Source organism: Lynx rufus, unplaced genomic scaffold (genome assembly GCF_022079265.1).
Source record: "Lynx rufus isolate CCGP_SWC_20201006 ecotype Redwood Valley unplaced genomic scaffold, mLynRuf1.p SCAF_19, whole genome shotgun sequence".
NCBI classification, from domain to species: domain Eukaryota; kingdom Metazoa; phylum Chordata; class Mammalia; order Carnivora; family Felidae; genus Lynx; species Lynx rufus.
Window position 1 is genome coordinate 30664515 of NW_025814833.1, and position 20237 is coordinate 30684751.

A 20237-nucleotide genomic window follows, 5' to 3' on the forward strand; every position below is an offset into this window, starting at 1 on the left:
CTTGAGTGGCTTAGGCCCGGGGCAACATACTGCCGAGGGAGGTGGGAAGGGGTCACTGCTCCCAACTGTTTGAGGGTTCCATGGCAGTGAGCATCGTGCTCCCTCCAGATACAAACGCAACTCCTGGAGGGGAAACGCTGCCATGTGTTTTGCTGTTATTTATTTGCTTTTTAATGTTTATTTGTGAGAGAGAGCGCGCGCAGGGGAGGGGCAGAGAGGAGACGCAAGCGGGCTCCCCTGCCCGCACAGAGCCCAGTGCGGGACTGGGACTCGAACTCACGAACCGCAAGATCACGATCTGAGCCCAAGTCAGACGCTCGACCGACTGAACCACCCGGGCGCCCCTGTTTGGCTTTGCAATAGTTACAAGTAACTTGAAGAAAGTGTTATTTTCCGTATTGTCCCCTGGGCTCAGTTCAATGCAGGGATTGGATACATACTCACAGATGGCGGGGGGGGGGGGGCGGGGACAGTATGAAATTGAGTGCTGTGCCATAGAGCAGGGGTCCTCAAACTGGGGTGGGCATCAGATTCAAGATTCCCAGGCCCGGCCTAAAACCACAGAAGCAGACTCACAGGTGCCCGTGACAGGCTTGAGCGGGGCCACTCTTCTCAGGGTCAGTATGTGCCCTGTGAGACGATGGCTCTGACGCTTCCTGGGTATTTCGGCCACGGTTTATTTACACCGGGCTTCCCCGAGGCACTAGTGTCCTGATTTGGTTATGGCCAGAGACGGTGATACTCTGCTCTAGGATTGAGAATTAGTTAAGATTTAATAAGGGGCGAGGGTTGAGTAGAATTGGCGTGATTCTACTCGTGGTACATAAGAAGGCTCCCGGGTCCCAGCTAGGCGGGCGGGCGGCCTCGCTTCCCGCGGGTGGGACTTCAGAGCTCACGCAGGATGAGGGCTTAAGAGGCAGTCACAGGGTGACTGGGCTGGGCTAGGGGCTCCTGCTGAATCTGGCCCAGACATCTCAGGAATGGGTAGCCACCTGCCTGGGGACCCAGTAACTCTATTTTGACGGATGTCCTGGCACGTCCCAGGCAGTTATGGTTTTACCCGTTCCTCCACGCTTTCCTTCACGTTATCGACTGTCCCCGAAGCATGCGTTGTCAGGCAACGGCAGCTTTGGGGAGCCAGTGTCAAGTCACGGACATTAAAAACGCTCCCATTTTCCCTCAGCCTTCAGAGGTAGGAAAGGACTGCAGAGATTTAGTCGTGTGCCTTCCCTCCACCGAGAGAAGTGGGCAACAGACAGGGGAACTGATCGCGTGAACGGCAGAGAAGATACCACAACACAGGTCTCGTTTGTACAATCCCATCACTGAGTGGGAATGAGAATTCTCTGTTCCAATCTGAAGTCTAAGTACAATAACCAGTACGACGGACACACTTTAAGGAGCGTTCGTGTTAATGTGAATCTCTAGACTGTAGACGATCAGGGGGCAATGACCTTATATACAGAACTGAACGTTCAGCTCCGGTTTCTGTGACAGCTAATGACACGTAACAGACAATAAATGTACCCTGAGGGATTTTTCTTTGAATGAATATAAAGAGTTTATTCGGTGCGTATTTGGGTATACAACAACAAATATTAAACAACTTTTTTTTTCACTTTTTTTTTTTGTGCACAGGACAGAAAACTGCCTGCACATGCTATGTCCACTTTAGGAACACAGATTTTAACATGCAACTCTATGCCAAGATTCCAACTTTCTTCCATGCAACAGATATGAAGATCTAAATGGAAACCTAGCTAAGTCTTAAACACTTTTCCAGAAGCAAGTATAAGTATATGTTGGTTAGGGGTAACCAGTCTTAACATTTCCTTGTACACAATATTCACATGCCAAATACAACAACAGCAGGACTCGTACATATACAGATAGGACGCTTCTTATCGTAACAACACAAAAGACGACATCACGGTTCCACAGTTCGTGTCTTTGTACGAGAAGCCACAACGATAGTTTGACATGATAACACAAATGGAATCAAGAGAAATCTACACTTGAGGATAATCTTTTTTTTTTTTTAAGTAACCTTTACTGACTGGGGTTGACAATACAACTCAATTTCTATGCACAGAATACAGCACAAGAACTTGACCAGAATACACTACAAATCTAAAAAAAAAAAAAAATGGTAGAATCACAAGAACACTGTTACCTTGAGCCTGAGATGCCAATTCAGATTCAACCCTGAATTTGGTTGATTGGGATTAAGTGACAGAGTCAGTAGAACCATTGAATTTCAGAAATCATGGAGTCACAATATTACCAAGTAAAGAATACGTCTGAATCAAGCGTAGATGGAAAACATGAAGCCAGGAAAACAACACAGGTCACAAGAAGTTTTGTTTGCCCCTACGAAACATTTAAGCGCTTAATTTTGTTTTGCTTTGTTTTTGTTTTTGAAGAGCAATTGTGGTCTTTTACATTGTCTTGGTTGGAGAGCAAATTTTTATCAGCATTAGTGCTGTGAAATGTTTCTGGCTTTTCATCCCCAAAGCACAGGTGAGATCATGAGAAAATTGGGCAGGCCCTTCTCTCCAGGATTTAGTTCACTGCTCATGCTTGGCATTCTTTTGCACAAGCTCAATCGAAATTAGGGGGCTTCAGTATGGATGATCGAAAGGTTTAATGGCAGATAGACTAGTGAACTCTGCCTGTTTGTTTGGTAAACGTCATTGACAAAAGTGAACTTTTGGGCGAAGGACCTGCTAGAATTCAACAGCACCTGGAGGTAAGGTTCTGTTACAGAGCCCTTGTTTTGCCCTCACTGGCTACGTTGATTCGTTGTGGCTCATGGATTTGCCTCCGTTCAGCACGCCGGAGACACTTCTGCTCTTGGTTGGGGTTCCGCTTCCGGACCGGGAGAACTCCGTGAGATCGTGCAGTGACGGCTCCTTGTACATGGCCACTGGAAAGCACAGACAGATGGGAGTCAAAGGCCTTCGAATGCGCACCCCGCACTGGCCCTCAGCTTCTCTCCTGGTCACTAGGCTTCCATGCTTTCAGCCCAACACGGAAAACGCTGCCACCAAGGACTCAGCCGAGAACGGACTGGCTCAGCTTAAGCAAAATCTAGCGTTGGCACAGTGTGCAAGGAAGTCTAATGCCTCATTTCCATCCCTGATGGTTATATACATGAGAGGATTAACGAAAACTGCATTTAATAAAGCTCTTCGAAGGTTAAATATAATCTACAGCACGCTGTGCGAGCCAAATATTAAAATCGAACACATTTTAAAACACCGATTTCTATCATACTCGAGATGATACTCTCCGAGAGTCTATTAGCGCAATTCTTAAATGCAAGAAACGCTACGTATTATTATTGTTGTTGTGCTGTATGGTTACATACACGACCATCCAGTTAGTAAAGAGGGGTGCTGGGATTTGAATCCAAGTCGTGTGGCTACAGAACGTACGCTGCTAAGCAGCGCTGAGCTCACCCGAGGGGACGGGCCGCCGCTACGCTCACCTCGGTCTAACCCCAGGCCGGTGGCCTCTGGGAGGTCTTGCTCTGCTTTGCCCCCGGTTCCCTATCCCTTCCCCCCCACGTCTCGGCTACTTCTAACAGCCTCATCTTCCGCACCCCATTTCTATCCCTCGTTCTGTCCAATCTGCTGCTAACCTCCTACTAATGGCTGCGAGACAAACCCCACGAATGAAAACTGCCGGGACGGTATTGCCGGGCCCGGCAGAGGACCCAAGGAGCTTTCTGGTAAGTGCGCGTACATTTTAGCATCTGCGTTTCTGTCCAGGAACCGTTCTGGCGTCATTTGGGGCTCCTGGCGGTCCTGAGTTAGCGATCAGCTACGCCCACGTAAGTTAAGGTGCTACTATCTATAGATGTACTATGGGAAAATTAAAATCAGAAGATCAGGTGCTATTGTCAGTGCTTTTTTCATGTTTTTAAGTGTTACAGAAGGTCAGTCCATTTCTGTATAGTTGCCTTCATGGGGAAGAATGACGTTCCACTTAGACAAGCATGATGAAGGACTGCCTCGTACACAGCTCCTATCATATCAGGTTTACCTTTGAGTGGTTTGGGCAGAAAGTGGGCTGCAGGCTTGTTCTTCTTCACGTGGTTTCCTTTCATGATCTCTCCTTCTTTGTTCAGACCCAGATACCACCCTCGGCCTGACTGCTGCTGACGATAGATCATCGACGAATAGGTCACGTAATAATTTTCAAACACCGACTCTTTGAATTTGCACTCAGGTGTAAAGTGTTCCTGCGAGAAAAGTAAATAAACCAAAGCTCAGTATTTATAGCTGTGGATTTCACGGAGAACCCTGTGGTATTGCCCTTCAGGAGTTTCGGACATACTTTGTTCAAGCTTGTACGACCGGTGCTCTATTTTAATAGCATAGACTATTACCACTGGAAACCCAGACTATATAGAACAGTTCACGTGATGCTTTGCAAAAAGCCCCAAGTGTAAGTGCTACTGATCAATGATTCGCTCTCCTTGTACTAAGATAATGGAAAAATTAGAACCAGCCACGTAACTGGAATACACTGGACAAATACAAGAGCTAAAGATCGAAAGGACAAGTATAAAGCTGTCACACGAGGCTTTGTTCCTGGCCGTCGTCGGGATTAAATATGAGAAAATAAGCATTTGGTCCTTCTACTTAATTTTCAGAGATTGTCCACTTATTCTGTACTATCATTGTCAACTGCCCGAGACTAAGAGCTGTGTTACAGTGTTTTATTACTGGCTGCCTATATTTCTAGAGGGATGCTACAAAGAAAGGCTACCTTTGGTTGGCTGTTAGGTAAACCAAATTGATTTGTCTCTTAATCATTGGACCTTGACTTAAAAATGAAAAGAAAATCCACCCCCCCACCTCGTCCTTGCCTTACAGTAACATTTACAAGCAAATCAATAGGGAAGCAGGAATTTACAGTAATTCTACAAGCAGACACGAGAGAGCAGCCCAGGGGGCTGTGAACCCTGGAATGTGATTTCTGCCGTGTACCTGGCCATGTTTTCTTTGGATCTGCCCCCACAAATGAAAACGGACTGTTTCAGAAAAGAAAAAAAAAAAAACAACCTGAAAACCTTCGTTCACGTTTTGCAGATGTGGGCGTGTGCCATAAACAGCCATTAAAAACAGCCATTTGTAAGCCAAATGAAATGAGCATCAGATTCTCATCTCTCAGTAATCCACCGAGTGGTAGACATAGAAAACAATGGTAATTTGCTGAGATGTTCTCAGCAATAACTTCTGATAAAACCCTACCAAAAAACCTTGTAAAAAAATCATGCGCTAGAGCACCTGGGTGGCTCAGTCGGTTGGGCGTCCGACTTCGGCTCAGGTCATGATCTCACGATTCGTGGGCTCAAGCCCCACGTCGGGCTCTGTGCTGCCAGCTCGGAGCCCGGAGCCGGCTTCGGATTCTGTGTCTCCCTCTCTCTCTGCCCCTCCCCTGCTCACGCTCTGTTTCTCTCTCTCTCTCAAAAATAAATAAACATGAAAGCACATTAAAAAAAATCGTGTGCTTTCTGGACACCAGCCTTTTCCGCACAATGCCTCCATGGTCCCACCTTCGTTCATTTTCAGATTAGATATCAGTCTAAGCAACGCACGCTGTCCGAGGGACAGAATCTGAAGTGCTCTGAGTCACTTCAGCAAAGAGGGACAAATTCCTCAAATGAGGCGGCCTTTCTCTGAAAGTGAAACAATAGAACGTTCTCTTCTCTTCTGGGAATCCACGAAATCTGGGTCACTCCGTCATCTCACCGATTCTCACCCAGTGCATGGATTAGAGAGTCCTCTCTGGGGGTTATTTCAGCCTAGGGGCACACTTGACAGGTCCTCTGAAGGTTCACACAAATTCAACCTGGTCAAGAAAAACGTATTTCCAAGGCAACTACTGCATGTAGGAGCCGAAGCGTTCTGTTTACGGGCTGTGAAACCCCCCCTCTGGAGGATTCTCCCAACGGTGGGATGCGACGTGCTCAGGCAGGTCCCGCAAAAGGGCTGCATTTAACGTCTTGTGTGATGGTCGCATTCATTCATTCACGTATACACGGTTTTCCGACGACCCCGCTGTATGCTTGGGTGACACAAAGAGTTCACAGGTAAATAAGTAGGGGCCTCAGGAAACTTGCAGTGTATTCGCAGGCGGGGTTTTAGGACAACAGAGGAAGCCCGCTTTCGCCCTCACTGGGGGCTGCAGAGGGGCAGCGTTCACAGAGAGGGTGTTATTTTAGCTGACCTTTGAAGGATGGGCAGGAATTCAGACCAGGAAAAGGGGAAGGACTTAAAACTCCGGGGGACCTTCAAGTTCATGCACAATCTCTCCCGTCCACGAGCTTCACCTTCCGTTTTCACTGCGACTGATCGAGCTGGCGCCCTCTGACCTCTCCACTGGCCTGCTGTCATAACCTCCGAACTGGTCTCTCCTCTTCTGCTAGCAGATGCCTCCCCTCCCCCCAAGCAAAGTTCCCTTCCTTGGGAACTGTTGATGGTGTCACCTGCCTTACAGTAAAACGAGCGGCTTGACATGGCATCTAAAATTCCCCAGGGGCACCTGGGTGGCTCAGTCGGTTGAGAGACGACTTCGGCTCAGGTCATGATCTCACAGTTGGTGGGTTCGAGCCCCCAGGTCGGGCTCTGTGCTGACGGCTCAGAACCTGGAGCCTGCTTTGGGTCCATGTCTCCCTCTTTCTCGGCCCCCCGCCCCGCTTGTGCCCTGTCTCTCTCTCTCAAAAATAAAATAAAAAACATTAAAAAAATTTTTTAAAATTTAAGATTTCCCACAAGTCGTGGGGTGCCTGGGTGGCTCTGTCGGTGAAGCTTCCGCCTCTTGATTTCGGCTCAGGTCATGATCTCAAGCTTCATGAGATCGAGCCCCGCGTCGGGCTCTGCGCGGACGGCATGGAGCCTGCCTGGGATTGTCTCTCCCTCTCGCTCTCTGACCCTCTCCCGCTCACATTCTCCCTCTCCCTCTCTCTCTCAAAGCTAAATAAAAGCTAAAAGAAATAAAAAATACAAATAAAATAAAATTCCCCACCATTCGGACTCACGTGTGCCTTTGTGCCTTTCCAGATGCCGCTCATTTCCTTCGCTTGGGGTGTCATTCTTCTGTCTTTACCTACTGGCTTTCCTCTCATCCTCCAAGGCCTAGCTCAGCTATGACTGCCTCCGGAATCACAGAGGATCTCTTAAGAGAGATCTTCAGAGCTGATGACACGCGAATTGGTGCTCCCTTAAGTCCTCCCTACACCTCTAGCTGGTCCCGTGACTCAGGCACATGCATGAGCGGCTCCAGATGGCAGGGAACTTGTCGTATTTTCTGAACCCACCTTCTACCCTCACGGCCGACCGGTCGGGCTGCCTCGCACACAGCAGACCGCTTACCTATCGCTCACGGGATTCGGATTTCAGAGATTCCGATTTAAGTCTTGGAAATTCCAGGATTCAGAAGTATCAACCAGTAAAAAGTCGGCAGGGAACTTCCTTAATACCATATGGAATCAGCTGTCTGCAGAAGGAGGCTGTCATTGCACGGACAGAGCCTGCACGCGCGATTTAGCATCTGTTAAGAATAACAGATACTACACAGATGCTGGCACCTACGACGTTAGGAGGCAGAACTTGGCGATTGTTACAACTATTGGAAAATGGCAAGGAAGGACTCAATGAGCTGGATGCTCTGTCACATCCTGGCAATTTCTTAGTCATCACCACTAAATTTGGACTCAAAAACTCAGTAGAGCGGGAAATGAGGCCAAAAAAAGAATGTGGAAGCAACCAAGGGACTGTTCTGTTCTGTGTGTGTGTCACTGTCATTTCATCCAGTGCTGGAATGAGTAGGCAGAAGACGCTTCGTTTTTATCCAGCGCGGAAAAATGTGAACATCCCACCCGACACAGGAAGGGCTCGCAAAGGGAAGAGGGGTACGGCCGCGTCTCTGTCTCAGCAATGAGTCACATCAGTAACACGTACTGGATTTGACCCTATCAGGGAAGCCCTGTTCAGGGGATGCCGGGAAGACACAGGGCAAGGAATCAACGCCCTCTGATTGATCGGGAGATGATTAGCAGTGCTCTCAAAAAAGGTACTGTCGTAATCTAAGAAACAGAACAGACAAACATATGGGAACGTGGCGGGGGGAGGTAAGAGAAGAGAGGGAAACAAACCAGACACTCTGAACGATAGAGAACAAACTGAGGGTTGATGGAGGGGCGTTGGGTGGGGGGATGGGCTAGACGGGTGATGGGCATTGAGGAGGGCACTTGTTGGGATGAGCACTGGGGGTTGTACGGAAGGGATGAACCACCGGGCTCTACTCCTGAAACCAACACTGCACCGGGTGTTGACTGATATTTAGATAAAAATTTGAAAAGAGAAAAAAATACAGAAAAAGGTACCCTAGTGGCCTTGAGCATCACTTTTCTGTATTTCACACGCATGAGATAAACGTCTGCCATCATCATAAATGAACGCTTTCAGGAGATGCCAAGCATTCCCTGCATAGTCGCTAAGAAGTTATCTGGCATGGGTACAAAAGAAAGGGTGCTTTCTTGTATCTTACAATGTTTTATGCATCGATTTCTCTTAAAAGTTGTTTCTCTCGCATATCTATGTATTTTTTTTTCCAGAGGAATAACGTCTTTTTGGTTCATGAACTAATCAATCTGTCTTTAAATCTCCTCTGTGCCATCCTCTCTATTCTCCTTGAAGTTCGAGGTTAGTGTTTTCTCAGTGAATATTGAACCTTTTTACCTCAAGAATCCATACCAGTTAGCGATAATGACTCTATTTGGGGTAAGGGAGAAGGATCTATGCCGAATGAGCAGATCCAGGAGCAAAATCGACCATTTCTCTTTACCAATTTACTCACTGTTAAGGGGGGAATCGTTTCTTGGAGGTTGAGATATCACTGACAAGAAGGAAACATCTGAAGCCTTCTGCATCACGTTCCAAGAACACACTGGAGAACGCCTCTAGCCACAAACGGTAATGGTCAGCCACCCTTATCGGGGCTCAAGACCTCTACACAGACTCTGAGAGGCACAGCAGAAGGCATTAGCACAATCGGTAACGTTGGTTATGTGCAAACAACCCCCAGAGCCAATGGTGTGCCGGAAAACACCTTTGCCCCAGAAGGAAAGGCTTTGGCCTGTGTAAAGCACTCTTTTCTATTAGGGTCAGAAGAAGCAGGAGTGCCCTGGGTTGCCCTGACTCTGAGAGTAAAGTATGGACGGGGCGCGATACCTCTCTGGCCTCCTGGAGCTGAAGCCAGGTCAGAAGCACCTTGGGCTGTGGTGGCAGTTTCCCCAAGGGCAGCCACGGAGGGGCCGTATCACTCAGCAGCTGCTGTGGACCTACATCCCTGGGGGCCATGACCGAAAAGGTGAGGGCTACAAAAGATCCGTACATCCTTTATGTCATCTCGGTGCCCTAAACACATCTCCAGCACCAACAGACGCACGCCGAGACCAATACCTTCCTGATTAAGGTTAAGTCACTCAGCAAACACAGGCCTTAACAGCAGATTGTTCATACTCTGTCCCCCTTTCGCAGCTACTGTACCACCGGTAAGGTGGCCGTGTTTCATTGGAGTCCGCACGTCGGTACGATGGGGAGCTTTGGGGATTGCCAGGCATACCGTAAATGTTCCCCTTTAGCACGTTTCTCTCGAAGGAAGTATTTTGTATTTTTATTTATTAATCAAATGGTTATTTATTTTTGAAAGAGAGGGGGCGTGCGCTTCCAAGTGGGGAAGGGGCAGAGGGGGACAGGGGATTTGGAGCGGGCTCTGTGCTGACAGCAGAGAGCCCGACGCGGGACTCGAAGTCACGTACCGTGAGATCGTGACCTGAGCCGAAGTTGGACGCTCAACCGACTGAGCCACCCAGGCGCCCTTCGAAAGAACTATTTTTTAAATGGGCTGCAGTGATTCCCTTGGATCTCAAGAGAGCAACAGAGTCTACAGAGCTTGTCCATCGATAAAATGGCCACCCTGAACCTTTGGATTACTGAACACGGCTCGTGTAACAGTGTTGCCCGTTCGGTACAGCCTTTCGCGTATGTACGTGCCATTGCTAACTAACTACACACAGCCTGGTCTAGGTGAACAGCTCTCGATACGTTTTGTTTTATTCACACATAACGTTTTGTACATCGGGCACCAGAGAACACAGAGGCAAAAACAGTTTACAGATACATGGGTGGCCTTTTAAAGTACTCATCTCTCCCTTTAATCCTCTCACTTCCGGCCTCCTGTCTTCCGGCCACATTTGCATAGCCTGACAATCCAATTAATTTAACAATTACTGCCAAAAGCAAGGGTCACTCTTCTAATTCTGAGCCATGTTCGGATGACAATTAATTCTCTAGATTTAAAGTTAGCAGGTTACTTAAGCACGTCTGACTCGTGTGTTTCAATTATTCCCCAGCCTAACGAAAATAATATGCAAATGAAAACTAGATTTCCAACTCTGTTAAAAAATTTAAAAATAGAACCTTAAAATACAAATCATACCCATGGGGGGTGACGCTGTAACTATACCTATATTCTCTACACAGGTCTCCCCTCGATCAGTGATTTAGAAATCCAGGATTAATTATTATGTTCAGGACTTTGATGTTCTCTCCCAGGGTATATTTGATGTGAATGAACTTCATTATTATTCAGATCAAAGAATGGGAAGGGAGAGGTTGGAGGAGAGGGGGAATCGGTACTCACCCAGGGCACCGCAGCTACTAATTCATGATAAACAGACAATGGTTTGCTCATTCAAATATCCTCTGGACTGTGAGATCCTTGAGGGCAGCTCCTAGCATAAGGCCTGGCTTACAGTCAATGATCAGATTCCCACATGGTGAAAGAAATACACGAAAGAATGCAGTCACATATGCAGGGAGCTCGGAAGCTCCCTGGTCCAGATCCAGAGAAGGGTTATGTGGCACCCCAGGAAGAGAGGGCTGTTTCCCAGTGGAGACTGAGGAGTCAGAACCTGCCTGCGAGGGCAGAGAGAGCAGTGGCTGAAAGGACGGAGGAAGCCTACAGATACATTCAACTTCAGAAACTGGAGACGGAGGAGAGCAAGAGACAGGAGGGAGGCATGAGGGCCGGAAGGAGAGGAGGAGGGGGGAGGCGGGGAGAGGGAAAGACAAGAGGGAGTAACAGGGACCAAATCATGCTTCAGCTACAAGAATGAAGACACTTCGTGTTAACCAAGAGAGGGGCGCTGAACTTCTACTCTTGGTCTCTGGGTCTGCAAAGAGCTAAACATTTCAATTAAGTTCTGTTCGCCCGAGCTTTGTGAAAACAGCAGGGGGCGGGTGGGGTGCAAACCCGGCAGGTCCCGCTGCCCTTCCTGGATTGTCGTACAAGGATCCAAGGAGGCAAGGCGTGTGGAAAAAGGCCCCATAAACATGCGACATGGGATGACTTCTCAAAATACGTGCCCGGAAAACCAGGCATTGATAAAGGGTCTGCTTATACGTGTTTTATTAATACGGAAGAGTATCAATTCGGCCCCCAAATTGGGACTGCACGTGAATTACACCTTGTGCTTCGTGCTCTCCTCCATTTTTCATGTCTGTCTGCGGCGGACCCAAAAGGCCGTAGTGCTTCAAGCCACAGCACTAAAGAAATGAGGTGCTTACGAATGGGCCTCACGAAATACCAGGCGACAAAATGACCTAAAAGTGCAGGTACGATTAAGCAACCGTTTGTAAAGAAATGCAAATTATAATTAAGATGACAGACACGGGCCTATTTTTCCTCATAGGGTTACAATGAAATTTCTTAGTAGTATTTTTTCAAAGTCCAAGGTATTTAATAGATCCTTTAATTAATCTTATGTTGACCCTATAAAATATGCCAGCATGCCATAATGCTTTTTTTTTTTCAATTTTTCACAAAACAAAAACCACCAAAAATGTATCAAGGAGCTTGTCAACCGATGGCCTGTTTAAAACAGAATTAGGACACAGATATGGCCATACTTGAGGCCTGGAGTTCAGGGGCAGAGAGAGAGGGAGACACAGAATCCGAAACAGGCTCCAGGCTCCGAGCTGTCCGCACAGCACCCGACGCGGGGCTCGAACTTACGGACCGCGAGATCATGACCTGAGCCGAAGTTGAATGCTTAACCGACTGAGTCATCCAGGTGGCCTGGAATTTATTTTATTTTTATAAACACTGAAGTAAGCTAGAAAAAAAGCAGGACAAAGAACAAAAACAATGCATCCCTTACAGAACCTAAGAGGGGCTATTTTTGTCATGATTCAAAAATTATGTGACCCGAAGGCCTCACTCAGCTCCAAACCTGGTCAAGCAAATATGTTTGATACGATAAATAACTTTGCTACGATTTGTGATAAAGTGGATGGATGGGCCACATGTCTTCAAGGCTGCATAACTGGCTCAAGACGGTGTTAGCGTGACCCAAACCTTCCAGAAGAACACAGATTGTTTAGGCGACGCAGTTAGGTAGCCGAAGACGTACTTCATTTTCTGTAAGATACACTGTGGAGAGACAATGTGACCACAACAGGAGTTTTCAAATCTTGCTGGGTTTAACCCTCCTGTTTAACAGAGGTTTGTGGCAAAGCATTTTCTCCCCAAGGGAAGAATACTTCTCTTAACTGAATAACTCCCTAAAACTTTTTTTTTTCTTAGTCTAGGATGGGCATTAACTCTGGATGTTGGTTTTTCCTACAGAATGGCTGACCCACGTGTATTGAGAGGGGAATCAAATACCAGACCTGATTTCTAAAAATAAACTTGCCGGTCTTCTGGCTGCTTACTAGCATTCATTCGTGCCCACTGGGCAAAGCTTGCCTGGTACTATGGTGATTTCTCATTTGTGGTGGTACTCTTCTGTGTAAGAACTTCAGAGGGGGCCCTAAAGCCAATGCCAAGAGAAGGGCCTGGGAAGTATTTGTGCACAGCCAGAGAATCAACTTTGTAGCTTGTATCTTTTGAAGTAGCTGTTGCAAACTCCTGTGTGAAAATTCACACGCCTGGGAACTCGGAAAACTTTTCCCAGAGACCCGGCAAACTGGCACGCAAAGGAGAAAGGTTCTTGCCCTGCGGATCAGAGAAAAAACCCCTGCGAGGTCGGTGGCCTATTAAAAATGAAATCATACCAAGATGGGTGCGCAGGATGTTCTGAGACTTCATTCTGGTTTGTGTTGGATAGCGGTTGTGTGAACTGTGATAGGGTCTGTCTCTGCAGCAGAGTCACTTACAATAGGCAGGCGCCTACTTCTTCAAAGACTTCTAATCTCTTCTCTTGCACAGGTAGGGAAGCAAAGCTAGACAACAGTGGCTGCTCAAATGGAAGTCACTGAGCGTGCTTTCCACCGCAAACCATAAAACCCGGAGTCCCCGGGCAAGGTGCGAAGGCCTAATCTGTAAAACCAAGAATGAGAAAGGTGTCACAGAGGGCTACTGGACCACCCCATCACATGGCACCTGCAAATTACTTCCGGGGATAGGAAGTTGCAAAGAAGAGTCTTCTTTCTATGAAGACCGTGCATTTCTAACTCCCATCTGCCCTTTGAAAAGAGCTCACGAGGGGATGCTATCGACAGTGACTGACCATGAATCCGAATGGGGGAAGTCGGCTCATCAATTCAAGACACAAATGGAAGAGTTCGTTCCAAGCTATGACTTTCTGAGAACCTGACTTGGGCCAAGCACGATGGGAGGCCCCTCTGTGTATATGATGATCTGATTTAACCCTGGTCGCAGCCCTCTGTGATAACTTCAGAGGGATGGCCTGGGAGAAGAGTCCCCCCTCCTCCCCACAAGGGACAAAACCATGGGAAAGAAGACCTTAACAAGTCCTTTCTTTATAAATTTGGTCGCAAGTGTGCCTTTTCCCACAAATCATCGCTGTGTAAGACAGAGGCTGCGATGTCCATTCTCCTCTACATGACAGTTCCAGTATCTGCCGAAGGTCCAGCCCTTCCTCCTCTTCGTGTGTCCTGCCTCTCTGAACCCTGAAGATCTCTGTTCAAACCCGCCTCTTCCACTTTCCAGATGGCTGACTGTGGGCAAAAGCCTGGGCTCCCATCCTGCACCCGTGAGAGAAGATCAGTAGTGTGTGCCTCAGAGTGGGGACCGCAGGGGGCATGGAAGGCAGCTAGCGTGCGTGCGAGTGCCCGCTGACTCCGGGATCCCTTCCCTCGCCTTAATCTGCACTTCTGGTGTGTGTGTGGCGGGGGGCGGGGGGTTCATGTTACACATTCAAGTGTATGCATGAGAATCGCTTTCAGCAGGGATTCCTTTTCAAGGCTAACAATACATGAGCTCTGAATTTGGGGCTTAAAATATCCTAAGATTCTAAAATTTGCATTACTATAATGTGTACCAGTGGAACGCACATCATAGTAAAGAGATCTGTGCAACAATCCAGTAATAATGGGCCAGACAGCATTTGCACGTCTCGTTTTAATCACTATGCCACCAAAAGTACAACATTATTATCTCACTTCTTTTGTTCCAAACCACTGTTTTGCTACTTCTACTTTCATAGTGTAGGTTACTAATAACAACGGTCATGAAAAAAATCTAATAGTCCCTTATGTTTAAGCTGTGCCTACTTTTAAAGTTTTCTCTGACTGCTTAAATTGTCATGGCATTCAAGTGACAGCTAAGGGACAGTTTGATAGCGATGATGATGACAAAGGGAATGATTCTAATGGATTCTGGTAGACTTTTTTCTTCTGTCTAAAGGGCTCTTTTTACCGCTGAAGAAATGGGACCAGAGATGCTAAGATAGGGGAACCGGGTTTTCACACTCTCTTTTAGAGAAAAACTCCAGAGCAGGGACGCCCTCCTTCCAGAGGAAGCCGGAATCTGTTGAAGGTGGCTGGTGTTGACATGTGAGAGGTCCTTATTTTGAGGATGCTTTCAGGGCTGCACAAACACTTAAGACTCGGCAGCCTGATCTGTTCCTGAGCTGCAGAGAGGGGAGGAAGAGTCCTGACACACAGCTCGGCCTCAGCCGCGCTTTCTCCACACCGCCAGACAGCTTTCCATTAATGCGTTCATTTACCATTCTCTGAGATCATGCCCTGAAAAGTTCATTCTTCTTCTTCTTTTTCTTAATATTTATTTTTGAGAGGGGGGGGAGGGTCAGAGAGAGAGGGAGACACAGAAGCCGAAGCAGGCTCCAGGCTCCGAGCTGGCAGCACAGAGCCCGACGCGGGGCTCGAACTCACGGACCGCGAGATCATGACCTGAGCCGAAGCCGGACGCTTAACCGACTGAGCCACCCAGGCGCCCCGGAAAATTCATTCTTCTATTGCCAAATGTTCATGGCCGAATTTCAACACATTCGATTTTTGTTTTCGTTCTCTACCCTAGGAGGTTTCCGGGGATGACCCCAGAGCCTGTTTACTGAGACTAGGTACAGATGTGGGTGATGGGTAAGGAGACACAGAGATCAATCTAGGAAGATGTGTGTGTGCGTGCGTGTATGTTGCAGGGGAAGGGGAGGAGAGAGGGAGCGAGCACATGCCCGAGAGAGAGAGAGAGAGAGAGAGAGAGAGAGAGATGGGGTGGGGGGAAAACAGACAAAAAGTGAACACACAGAAAGTCAGTGTGAAGATTTGTTTCCCCTAATTCTGTAGTCCTGTGACCCTCTGCGAAATGCCTGCCATCCGTGCCCGCCCAGGGCAGCTTATGTTCTCCTGCAAAGTCGGTACCTCCAGAGGAGCCTGATGGAAGAATAAACCTACTTCTTGCTGGGGAGTTTCCTGTGTGTAACACACATCCAACTCTGAAAACAACAAAGAGATCGGTTTCCCTGAGAAACTCGCGGTTGCTGCGGACAAGTCGCGTGAAAGTTCATTAAAATAAGACACTCTGAAGGCTGCTAGCATCAAGCGGGCTATTTCGTAAGAGAAATGTCACGCTTAGGCGTGTAGCTATGTCGCGGTAAACAAAACCGGTTCCCTATTTATGACCAAAGTGCCGTCACCAGCGATCCATTTGTTACCACCGCAGTGATGCCTGGATTCTAAAAACGCCGTGCTTTTCGGGAGGGTTTAAACCAAGTATCCAGCCAGGATTCACAAATAAGCTTTCGGTAGCTTCGCTTAAATTAAATGTGGCTTGTTCTGTATATCCTGAGATACCGTAACATTTTTATAGTAATTTTTTTTAAAGGGTTTGGATGACGTTTCATGTTGAAATCGGCAAATTACACTGCTTTATCAAAATACGCAATTTAGATTTTCAAGTATCTGTTACCTAAGTATGACCGTAGATGAAAACACAATGCCAGAATATATAACATAAACTGTGAGACTCTGTAAAAATGATTAATACTTCATAAGCTTCGCACGACCATGACCTATTTGGAATAATTTTCGGCTTTCATTTTCAACAGTGCAGACCGTTAAAGCATTTGCATGAGAATGTAAGATGCATAAATTATCCCTGCAGGGAACACTTAAAACTTAAGGTAATTACATAGCATCGAAGTGGTTTCAAAGAACTCAAACAAAATAACAAATAATTCTACAGTCACTCTTTAAAATGATTATTATTCTCTGTTCCCGGCGATCTGGATCATGAAAATCCCTCTCTTTGCAATTACATTTGCATTACCAATTCTGACTTTTGTTCTCTTACCATCGAGCTCTTACAGCTGGCCCTGAAAATCTGCATGCTGGAAAAGCTGAACTAGACAGCTAGTACAGATGAATTCTCCGGTCATGTTCATGCTGGGAACAGAACCATAACACTCCCTTAATATCTCTTATCATTATCATTGCTCCTGTTCGACATCTTTTAATGGCTCCCTGCTGCCTACAGGGTAAAATCCAAACTGCCTGGCCTGGTGTCCAAGGCCTTTCACAATCTCACACACGTTCCTCTACGAATCTAGCAAGAACGTTCCTCAACTTAAGCCAGATTGGAGAAATAAGGCCAGGGCCAAACGTAGCAGAGATCTGTCTCCTGAATGGGAAAATGTCTCCTCCGAACCAATTACTGTGCTTCGGAGGCTGGGGGAGCCACTGGGATTGCAGGGAATTACTGGGTCACAGGGAATATGTAACTGATCTCCTCCTGAGTTTCTTCCTTATGTTCTGCATGGCTATGATTTTTTTTTCATTCAAAAAAATGACTTGCACTTCTCGAACATCCGAGCAGCTTCCCGTCATGATTCCCGTGCTAGGTATGCAACTCTTTGGTGGCTCCCAGCTAATGATCGGCACTTCTTCTTTTCACGGCACACAGAGGAAAAAGTATCACACACGTCATTAAAAAAATACAGGACTCAAAAAAAAAATGGGGGGGGGGGCGCCTGGGTGGCTCAGTCTTAAGGTTAAGCGTCCGACTTCGGCCCAGGTCATGATCTCACGGTTCGTGAGTTCCGGCCCCACGTCGGGCTCTGTGCCGACAGCTCGGAGCCTGGAGCCTGCTTCGGATTCCGTGTCTCCCTCTCTCTCTGACCCTCCCTAGCTCACGCTTGCTCTGTCAAAAAATAAACTGTAAAAAAAAATTTTTTAAAATATAGGACTCTCAGGTAAATTTGAATTTCAAATAAACAACGTACAATTTTTTTAAAGGGGGGGTAATGAAATTATATCTGAACAGAAGAAAGCTAAATCACTCATCTCATACTAATTTTTACCAGGTGGCTGGTGATGGAAAAAATCTACACTGGCAAATATGCTGCATATATTACTCTAAAGATAATCGGGGGGGGGGACTAAACCTTTAAACGTTCACAATATTTGGTCTTTTACAGCTCATATTGATTCCATACAAAGGTTCTTCTAAATGCATGTGATTGGTGTATGAGAAGCTGTATCACCAAGGCATCGTCTATTCATGAATCATATCGGCGGTTGGACCACTTCTCTTTCTTTAACCTCTCGGATAGAATCAATCTGGGATGTTGCCACATGACGGGGCCTACTATATCCCTCAGCATTGTGAGGGTGCAAACAACACTCCTTCTCCAACAGAAAGAGAAGGACACGGACCTGTGCGGAGATCACCGTCCTCGGAATTAAACTCTCTCACTTAGCTCCAGGCAGAAGTGGTGAAACGCGGACTACCAACTGAAACAGATAGTTGACAGAAGGGTGACTGACGACTGTAAGGGAGACAGGGCGTGCCAGACGTACAGCCTTTTCCTGTTCTACCCGAGTTATGTCTCCAGGGAGGGGGTCGTGTGGGTCCGGCATCCAATGCTTCCCTCTCCCTCCCCGTCACAGATCCATTTTCCCTTTGCTCTGAAACCCACCGTTGGAGAGAGGAGACACGGAGATGTTCTGCGGTTGAGTCTCAAATGCCAGTGTGAGACTCAAGTTCAGGAGAGGAGAGGAGAGGAGACGTTCGCTTACATGTGCTGGTTCACATCAGACGATGCATTTTCAGATGAGCCTTGCTATTCTACACTGTTCCGCAGGTAAAGCAGGGTATGAGTTCTGGCCGCAGAGACGAGTCAGTTTATGTACAGAATCACAGTGCGTGATCTGCTTGGTGAGTCACAGCTTCTCGAAACAACATCTTTATATAATGGCTATTGTTTTGTAGAATGTGCAGTATCATGTCTGGCTGACTTGCGGAGACTGATTATTTTAGATACCATTTTATGGGGATTATACTCATTTAAGTCAACCAAGATTTCTTAAGGGCCTATCAATGTGCTTTGTTTTTCCTAAACCAGATGCTGAGGACTTTGGGAACAGCAGTTGCCTTCTCCAGACGGTTGTCCAAAGAGCACTTCCCAAGCTGCCTCCAGAGCTCGTGCAGTGCCCCAAAGTGTGTTCTTACAGTGAGAGACAACAGACCCAAACTGACTTCTGTAGTCCCCAGCAGCCCAGCCAGATAGAGCCCTACTATGCATAAACAGCTTCCTACTAGGATAACCTGACTGAGCATTTCTTCCATTGGAAAATGATTCATTTGAATCATTTGATTCCAACAATTCATTAATTCCATCTGTTATAATTAAGTGTTCTAGTGTCAGCGGCAGCTAAGCATTTACCAGTCTTGGAAAAAATGTGGCTGTCCTAGGTCAAGGGATAGATTGGAATAGAAATAGCTGATGTTGAATCCTAAAAACAGATTGTTCGGAATCACAAGAGGACGACCAAAGTCGCCACTGTGAGAGTACCTAAAAGAACATGTACGTTGTCCATTCTATGTCTAGCCGAACGTGAGTCGATTTGATCTCAGTAAACTGTAAGTGATACTGTGCATTATATGCTTGTATAAGATAATAAGGCTCCATTTTTAAATCGCCGTCCTACATGGTGAGATCACGAGCGCGCCAATCACCCGACGTGATACGCTTCAAATACACTTTGGTGTCACTGCCGTTCTATTTCCTGCCACTCTGATCTACTGAGAGAATGTTTACAGAAGCTGGATATTTGCTGAAAACCATAGGGGAAAGGAATGAACAGGGAGGCTGTAAGCTAAGTGAGCAGAATAAAGGACAGTACAAATATTCTGAGTAAACACTAAGAGGGCTTCAAACCTCAGAGCTTTGACGGTGGTGCCATAGGCCATGCCCTGCTGTCAGGGATTTTGCTAATTTTCTAGCATTAGAAGGAAATAGGAGAAGGCAAATTAAATAGGTGTGAAGCCATTAGAACCGCAGTGTTTAATTTGGCGTAGTGTTTCATTTTGCGCAAACACATAAAATTATGTGCACAACTCCAATACGAGGGCAAAGAGGGGCGCCTAGTGGCTCAGTCGGTTAAGCATCTGACTCTTGCTTTCGGCTCAGGTCACGATCTCACAGTTCGTGGGTTTGAGTCCCACATCGGGCTCTGCGTTGATAGCACGGAGCCTGCTTGGGACTCTCTCTCTCTCTCTCCTCCCCTCTCCTGCTCATGCTGTCTCTCTCTCAAAATAAATAAATAAATAAACATTAAAAAAAAAAAGCAAGCAAAGAGATGATGTGCAAACAGCATCCGGTCACTGCAGGACGGACATACATCCAAAGCCGGCGTGAGAACTTCTCCAGGTTCCGTATTTGACTTCGGAACAACATTAACTCTCTGTCCTTCTAAATAGTCTCCATGTTTACCCACAGTTGCTTACTGTATATTGAGTAAGCAATAACAGGTTCAATTTTCCCGGAGCCTGAGTCACAGCCTGGTAGTAAATTAGGTGCTCAGGAAGGTGCATTACTTCCTGGAGGCCACTGAGCCATCACTTAAGGCATAATATGCCTGCTTTGGTTTATAAAGATGCTACTGACTCACTTCAGT

General features: G+C 46.8%; 1 protein-coding gene across 1 annotated transcript in view; it reads right to left on the reverse strand.

Annotated features, from left to right (window-relative positions):
- Window positions 1-1559: 1559 nt before the first annotated feature.
- Window positions 1560-20237, reverse strand: part of FGF13 (fibroblast growth factor 13) — a 66277-nt gene continuing 47599 nt past the window's right edge. Inside the window, exons 4-5 of the mRNA XM_047082090.1 lie at window positions 4048-4246; window positions 1560-2926 (exon numbers count right to left, since the gene is read on the reverse strand). Coding sequence (XP_046938046.1) covers window positions 2790-2926; window positions 4048-4246 — 336 coding nt within the window. The 3' untranslated portion in view covers window positions 1560-2789. The remainder of the gene's footprint in view (window positions 2927-4047; window positions 4247-20237) is intronic.